The 8,501-nt window shown below is 49.7% G+C and overlaps 1 protein-coding gene across 1 annotated transcript; it reads left to right on the top strand.

The window, feature by feature from the left end:
* Positions 1-284: 284 nt before the first annotated feature.
* On the top strand, positions 285-8,501 carry LOC144254255 (palmitoyltransferase ZDHHC19-like). Its single transcript, XM_077797271.1, has 6 exons — positions 285-412; positions 687-808; positions 1,323-1,462; positions 2,189-2,364; positions 2,802-2,907; positions 8,442-8,501. The coding sequence occupies exons 1-6, from the start codon at positions 285-287 to the stop codon at positions 8,499-8,501; spliced, it is 732 nt and encodes a 243-aa protein (XP_077653397.1).

Genomic DNA, 8,501 nt, shown 5'->3' on the forward strand with positions numbered 1-8,501 from the left:
ACTGCCACACCAAGGACCTAGCGTCCAGCCTATGAACCTTTGGGGGACAAACTACATCCCATGCTCACAAGCTCCAACAAAGCCACCCGTGTAAGAGCAGGATGTCCCAGTCTACAAGTGTGTATGTGAGGGCAGAAGAGGGTTGAGGGCAGAGGGCACTGGAAGCAGCCAGAGCCCCCATTCCGGAACCCCTCTGATGTCACACTTGTAGTCATGGTACTCTGGGTGCCAACCCAGGAGAAGGAGCGGTTGGCTCTCATTTGTTTGAGAGCAGGCAGCGAAGCATGACTGTATCAGACGACTTATTGTCCCCACCCCAACCCCCAGCCAGATCCTGGCTTTTCTCAAGCCTTTGGGCTTGTGTGACTGGAGCAGCCCTGGTGTCTCTGAGCACCATATTCTTCACTTTCACGTGAGTCTCTGAGCCAGCTGTTGGGTTTCTCACCAAGAGACAGATGAGAAATAGACAGTGAGAGTGCAGAGGCAGGGAGGAGGAGGGAGGCCAGGAGGGGAAGGAGGATATTTAGTGAGAAGCACAGCGATGTGGGGAGCCTGAGGCTTTGGGAGGACTGTGGGAGGCTGGTAATGCTGGTGACACTTGGTGGAGGGAATGGGGTCTGTCTCCTTAAGCCTCATGGAGGCTCCGGGTTGCCCCCGACTAGAACTGAGTCTGGCCCTGGTTTCAGATGCCGAGCACTGGTGCAAAATGGAGAGTGGGTCTTTCCAGTGGCCTCAGGCCTTCTCTGCCTACTCAGTTTATATAGCCTCATTTCCATGAACATTTCAGATCCAGGCATCTTACACAGAGGTAAGGCCTCAGACCCCTGGGAGAGGGAGGTGGCACCCCAAGGGCTGGTGCCGACAGGGGCCATTTCTAAAGGGCTGACCCCCCTACCTGTGGCCTCAGGATCCCTTCTTACCCTGTTATCATTACTTGGGCCCTGGCACTTCATTTCCCAAGCCACTGAAGTGTGAAAAAAACAGAATCCTGGAGGTTTTCCAGTTGCTTCAGAAGGGAGGACCCGGCAAGAGAGGCAGCAGGCTCTTCCAACCACGCAGTTCTCCCTTCCTCCTTCCCATTTCACACCCGACTCCAAGCACTGATCACTATTCCAAAGTGGGGAGCTCCACGTAGAGCTCTTGTGGCTGGAAAGCCCTTCTCTCTGTCCGCCCATCTGAGTGGTCAGCTTGCTCAACAGGGACCGGGATTCCCCTGCCCTCCTCCTCCCCACCTTCTTGTTGCCCAGTGATGCTATGGGGCTGCCCCGAGCATCAGAGTGATACCAGGGCCTCCTCCACTGCCCAAACCTCTTCCCTTGCAGGCGCCTTCGAGCAGGACCCTGAGGCACCGTACATGGCACGAGTGAATGGCAGGTTATATGACATGCCGTGGTGTCCCACCTGTAATTTTCACCGCCTGCCTCGAACCTTCCACTGCGAAAGTTGTGACATCTGTGTGGAAGTGAGTGTTCCTCCTCCCTGTCCATTCACCAACCCGTCCCCGGGCACCTGGCCAGGACCAGGAACCTCATGACATGGGTGGGCCAGGGGTGGGTATGAGACCATCTTCCCAAACTGCTTCTAGTGGCATATAGACGCCGACACCTCAGTGTCTACACCTGTCCAGGGAGGCTGGCCTTGCTTGCACAGGTGCTGACATGCAAAGGGCATCCCCTCTGTGCTGAGCCTGGTGGAGTCAGGGGGAGGAAAAGCAGTGACTGTCCCCTCTCCTGGCTTGCTGATACTAGATCCCCAGCCCTTTAGGCTGACTGCTGCCCTGTCCTGGGAATCTTTGCCTGTCTTGGTCTGGGTGTCCCAGTTGGAGGGTTTCCTGGGTTCTGAGTGCATTTCTCTGATGTGCCCACACCCTGCTCGGGTTCACAAGTGCAGACAGCTGGTAGGGCAAGGGTGTTTCTTTTCATCCTTATCCATCCTGCTCCAAGTAACACCAGGCAGGTTTTGTCTCTAAAGACCTCACGCAGGACAGGTGACCTGATGAGCCATGGGGTCCTAACTGTGCTCTAACCATGGAAATGCCAGGTTCTCCCTGAGATGGGAACCCGTATGTAGGGCCAAGAGCAGGTGGCCTAGAGGGCTACGTTGGGAATAGGGGGTGATGGGCCTCAGGATTAGGGGGCGATGGAGGCCAGTCGGAACGGGACCCTGAGTCCTCATTCCTCTCTCCTAGGAGTTCGACCACCATTGCAGTTGGGTGAATAACTGTGTGGGGCACCGAAACATCCGGCTCTACCTGCTACTCCTCGTGTCCCTGTGCCTCTATCTGGGTAGTGTGCTGGCCACCTGCGTGCTTTTCATCTCACGCAGGAGGCACATGGCGTTTCTGGACCAAACCATGACCATGACGTATCCACACAGTCCCAAGGGCCCACACTGGGAAGAGCTGGTGTGGTGGGGAGGGAGGGGCAAACATCCCAGGAAGGGCGTGGTGACGGGGGAGGGGCTGACGTGGGCGGGGCTAGAGGGAGAAGTCACTTGAGAGGACCTGTGAAGGACATGTGGAAAGCCAGTGGGGTCAGGGAGATAGGCGGGGTAGGATGCCTGTGGAGTTAAGAATCTAGGGGGGCACAGAGTAGGGTACTGAAAGTTGGAAAGGGAAAGGTGGGAGGACAGTGTGGTGGAGTGAGGTTTCCCTTGGGTGTACTGGACTAACTGTCCAGTCCAGGGAGGGAGAGCTGGTGGGTTGTGCTAGCTGGGGCAGGAGGGAGGGAGGGAGGAGTCGCGTTGAAAGGCGGGGCCAGGGAGGAGCTCTTCCATGGCTTCCCTTCTTAGCCTGTGCACAGCATCCTAGTGGCTCTACCCGCTGGGGCCCTCCTGCTCCCTCTCATCCTGCAATTGTTAATCAAGGCAGTGGCGGTGGGCACTGCCAGGCGACCCTATGAGGATCAGGTAAGTGGTCTGAGTGCGTGTGCCCCTGGCTGTGTGGAGGCATCTTGCACCTCTGGAATTAGGCACTTTGTGCGCATTCTCCACTGCCCTTGGCCCTGATGGTGCCTCATGAGTTCTTCCATACCCACCCCTAAAGATGCAGCTCAGATATCTCTATATGCTGGATCTTGGTGGCCATTCTCCCTCCTGGGTGCATTGCATTGAAAGCCTACTGTGTGCTGGGTGTGGTAGGTGGCAGTTATTTAAGGGATGGGTATAGAGGTAAGTACATCATGCACTTGTGTTGATAAGCAACCTGCCATCAGAATAACACCAGAGACACCGGGAACACTCTGTGCGAGGGGTCAGTCCTGAGCCGTGTAGCAGACTGGAAGAAACTGGGAGTTTACTCTACGCTGCAGAGTAGAACATGCCACTCTCTGTGTCCTACGTGTGCTTTTGGAGAGGCAGACAGGAGGGCATTGACTGTGAGAGGTACAATTTTGCAGAAAGGCTCAGAAATCCAAAAACAGGGTGTTAACAGAATGATGAAGAAACGGAGCTAGTTCAAGCACAAGGTGGCATGGGCAATGAGGTTGACTCCATGGGAGTCAAGATTAGAAAGGCCCAGAAAGCCAAGCATGGAATTTCGTTTTGAAGAAGTGGAAACCTGGGAGCCATGGTAAAATTTTGTAAAAATGTCATTTTTTGACGGGTAATTACAAACAGTAAAATTCACCCTTTTTAGCCTATAGTTAGGGATTTTGACAAATGACATCATGTACTCTCCACCAAGATCAAGGTTAGCCAGTTTCATTACCTCAGAAAATCCTTTCATCTCTTGTTGTCATTTTCTTTCCCTGAGTCCTTGTGGTTTTTCTTTTTTCAGAATCATGCATAAATGGCGTTGTGGGCTTTCTAGTCTGGCTTCATTCACTGAGCATGATACATTTGAGATTCATCTATGTAGTTGCTCAGATCAGTAGTTTATTGTCTTTTGTTTCTGTGTAGTATTGTATTTCCCTACAGATTACTTTTACATTCACCAATTGAAGGATTTTTACTTTGCATCTAGATTTTGGCAGTATTTTTGTTGGTTTATTATTATTATTTTTTTTTGTACCAGGGATTGAACCCAGAGGTGCTTAACCACTGAGCAACAATCCCAGCCTCACCCCACTCCACCACCAGCATCCATATGTTTTCTTTTTGAAAAATTTTTAAAATTTTGAAAAAGAGTCTTACTAAGTTGCTTAATGCCTTGCTAAATTACTAAGTTACTGAGGCTTTGAACTTGCCACCCTCTTGCCTTAGCCTCCCAAGCCATTACAGGCATGGGGAACTGTGCCCAGCCAGTTTTGGGCAGTTATAAATAAAGCTGCTACAACAACCATTGGTGCATAGACATGTGGACATAAGTTTTCATTTCTGTTTGGGTAAATTGTTAAGGGTGGCATTGCTGAGTCATAAGGTAAACATGTGTGACTTGTTAGGAAACAACTGTACCGTTTCTACTTTCTACCAATAATGAATGAGAATTCCAGTTGCTCCACATCCTCACTAGATTTTGACACTGTCATTTGTTACTATTCTTTTTTTGTTTTCAAATTTTAGCCTAATAAATGAGTAGTGGTATCTCATTAGGTCTCCAGTCTGTATTTTCCTAATGACTAACAATGTTGAGCATATTTTCATGTTTTCTCAGCCATGGGTATATTGTTGGTGAAGTGTTTGCTCCAATCTTTTTGCCCATTTTTTTTTTAAATGTGTTGTTTTCTTACTGAGTTTCAGGAGTTCTCTATACTGGATTGAGATCTATGTTTTGCAAATCTTTTTTTGCAATTCATGGCTTGTCATTTCATTTTCTTCACAGCATCTTCCATAGAGCAGGAGTCCTTAGTGTTGCTGTTTTTCCAGTACTGGAGATCGAATCGGGTGCTCAGCCACTGAGCTTCCTCCCCAGCATTCATTGTTGTTCACTCTGAATGGAACCTCATGTCCTATGTGAGGAACAGTTTTATTGCTTTCTTTCCCATCTGTGTGTCTTTATTGCTTTTTCTTTGAGCATCCACGAGGTATGATAGGAGTGGGCATCTCTGCCATGGGATTCCTTTAGTATGGCATTCACTTGACTAAAGGCTCTTTCAGCAAGACTGGTGGGCAGCATCAGTGGGGGAGGGGAAGCTACAGACCCCAAGACAGCTGAAAAGACAGAGGAGCCTCTGCTCATCACCTCCCATCCTTTGGGTCAGCCCCCCACCACTGCTATATGTGGTTCCCTCCCACCTGTGACTCCTGTGCTTGGCCCTTATTCCTCAGCCCTGTGGTCTGCCTGTCTTCTCTCTCCAGCTTCACTCCATCATTGAGTTTGCCTGGCAGCCTTTTCCCTTCCTCCATCCTGTGGTTTTTCCAGCCCCAGGTCAGGCCATAGGCCATTGCCCTTCCTCCTCTGCTCAGAATGAGGCCCTCCAAGTCCAGGATCCCCAGGTCTCAAGGGACCTAAATGTGGTCTGCACTCTAAGATTCACCAGATAGGGCTCCTTTCTGTAATTGGCAGCACTAATTTCAGGCACTGATCCCATGTTCCAACTTTCATTCCCACCATACTCCATTCCCTGACTTCAACTCCTCCTAGAGTTACTTGCTTGGTGGTTGGTGGCAAAGACTCTGGTGAAGACCACATAAGTTCAAATCACAGCTCTAGAACTGACCAGCAGGGAGACCCTTGGGTATGCTACTTAGCCCCTGGTCACTCAATTTCCCTATCTGTAAAACAGGGAATTGTGGGTTAATTCAGGTAAACCACATAGAACAGTGGTTGGTACCAGAAAGTGCCCTATGTGCTGCTGTTACTATTACTACCATTCCTTCCCATGGTCATCTACACATGTTTGTGCCTCATCTTAAAAGCCATACAAGTCTCACCCTTAACATCCCAGGCCTCCACTCCACCAGTTGTACCTTCTGGGCCTTATTTCCTGAAAGAGTTGACCTTGTTCACTAGCTCCCCCTTCACTTCTTGGGCCAGGTCAGCCCAGACCTTGCTGTCAGGATGATGCTCTCATTAATGGCCAAAGCCAGCACACATCTTCAGACTACTCTTTCTGAACTGGACACAGCCTCTGAAACCAGAAGTATCTGTCTCAGCACTTAACTCTCTGGGCTTCTCCTTTGCATGCACCTGGGTGCTGTGATCTGGGTTGCCTACATGGTTCTCTCTGCTCTACCTGGGCCACTCCCCATGGTGCTCAGGGCCTCATGTTGCAGCTGCCCTCACCACTGAAAGTAGTCTGGCCATGCTGTTTGCAGGGTGCTTTCCATCCCCAGTGCAGTGACTGTTCTTTATTGTTTTGCTACTCGGTATTGAACCCAGGGGCACTTTACCACTGAGCTATATCCCCAGTCCCTGCTACTTTTTATTGTAAATCAGGGTCTCACTGTTGCTGAGGTCTCACTGTTGCTGAGGCTGGTCTCAAACCTGCCTCAGTGTCCCAAGTCACTGGGATTACAGGTGTGTGCCACTGTGCCTGGTTGGACAGAAGCATTTTTGATGCCCTAAAATATTTCTGGCTGAGGGTGCATCTCCGTGGTAGAGTGTGTACTTAGCATGTGCAAGGCCTTGAATTTTTTAATCCCCAGCACACAGAGAAAAGAAATCTGAATAAATGAGTGAACCAACAAACAGAAGAATCAACATTTGGGGATAGAAGGAAAGAGAGAAAGGAACAGAGAGAAGCCTGGTGCCCTGATCCCCCAAGATAAGGGGAAGAAGGAGAGGCAGCAGGAAGTTGGGCAGAAAATGCGGCAAGAAGATGCTGCTGGATTTGGGTCCTGTGGAGTGTGAGGGTGTTTGAGACACAGAATTGGAGCAGGAGCCCCAGGAGTGGAGCCAGTGAGAGAGGCTGGTCTGGGTGCCTCAGAGCTGTTGGATTCTAGTTGTGTGTGATAGGGTTCCATGTGGGGGGAGGAAGGTATTCAAATTTACTGCTCAGTTCTTAGATATTTATTAACTATCATTCCTGAAGCATTTTCTATACTTTATGTACAATCAGTATTTTCTATACATGATATATATCTAATCAAACATTCTTTCTCTAAGTTTCAAAATTCTGTGATTTTTTTTAATACTCTGCCATTAATTAATTTATTTCTTCTGGTACTAGGGATTGAACCCAGGGGTGCTTTACCACCAAAGTTGCATCCCTAATTCTTGCTATATTTTGTTTTGAGATAGGGTGTCACTAAATTGTTGAGGGCCTTGCTAAGTTGTTGAGGCTGGCCTTGAACTTGCGATCCTCCAGCCCCAGAATCCCAAGTCCCTGGGATTCCAGGTGTGCACCACTGCACCTGGTGGTATACTCATTTCTTAAGTGCTGTGAACACCTTAAAGGAGGCAGAACCTCATAGAGTACAATGATTCATGTTGCTTTTTGGACATATTCCAGAGCTGTTCTGATGTGGAATCATCTTTCCTTCTGGTGGAGAAGAGTGTTTGAAGATGAAATTCTTCATGCATAGGCCATCGGAGAGTTGGTGTAGATAGAAGTGCTGCTGAGCCACTTGCCATTATAACAGAGTTTTTGCTACCTAAAGCTCATGAAGTTGGGGTGAAACTCAACCTGGTCTGGAAGGAGGAGGGGTCAAGGCTGACGGATGGACTCAGGGGAAAGAGAAAGTAGAATAATGGAGAGGAGAAGCCACTCAGTGTCCAGGAAAGACATGACCTTTGAGCTTGACCTTTCCTGCTTTGTGTACTGAAGGTCTTCAGCTCAGATTTTCCTGGAAAATCTGATTTTTGACTAGGGAAATATGTCTGGCCATCCCCTGCTGCCACTGGCCTCCCAGATAGTGAAATTCAATGAAGGTAGATTTTTAGAAAAAATCGAGAGGTAAGAGAGTAAAGTGGTGACACCATCTTTGGATCAGTTGAGCAGAACAGCACTAGAAAGATCTTAAAAGGTACCTGGAAGGATGAGGTGAGAGGACAGGTGTGGCCAATAGAGACAGAGCAAGGATCCTGCAAAGGGAGGCACAAGGGGATGAGGAGCCCTGAGAAGGCAGGAGAGGTGGGTGCTGGGTCAGCACTGTCTGTGGGGAGCTGCTCACAAGTGGGTTGAGGAAGGTCACTCTTCCTAGGAGCCTGGGAAGGCAGGAGGCCCTGGGTCACTCTTAGAGCCTTGCCACGGGCCCAGGTTGAGCCCTGGCTTAGCTGACCAACTTAGCAAGGGTCACTGGGAGATGGCCTTGCCCAGTCCTGCTGATTCTGAGCTCCTGTTCCCTTCTTCATCTCCCTCCAGCACGATAACCCTTATAACCAGGGCTGCACAAGGAATTTCTACATCACGCTATGTGCATCCTTGGGACCCAAGTGAGTTGGTAAACCAAGGGCTCAAGTGGTGGACCCTGGGGCTGGTGGGGTGGGGTGAAGCTGGGTCTATTTCCCTGGTCTCTGTCCGCAGCTCCCAGGCCTTAACACTTCCTGTTCCTTTCCTTTGGGGTTTTCTCCAGGGCACTCTGGGAGTTTCTGGGAATTTCACTCTTCCTTGGTGTTGTAGGTTTTTGCCCCAAGATATGTGGTAGAGGGGAATGGCAGCCTGGATAAGGCTCCTGGATGA

Source organism: Urocitellus parryii, chromosome 4 (assembly GCF_045843805.1).
Source record: "Urocitellus parryii isolate mUroPar1 chromosome 4, mUroPar1.hap1, whole genome shotgun sequence".
Classification (NCBI taxonomy): domain Eukaryota; kingdom Metazoa; phylum Chordata; class Mammalia; order Rodentia; family Sciuridae; genus Urocitellus; species Urocitellus parryii.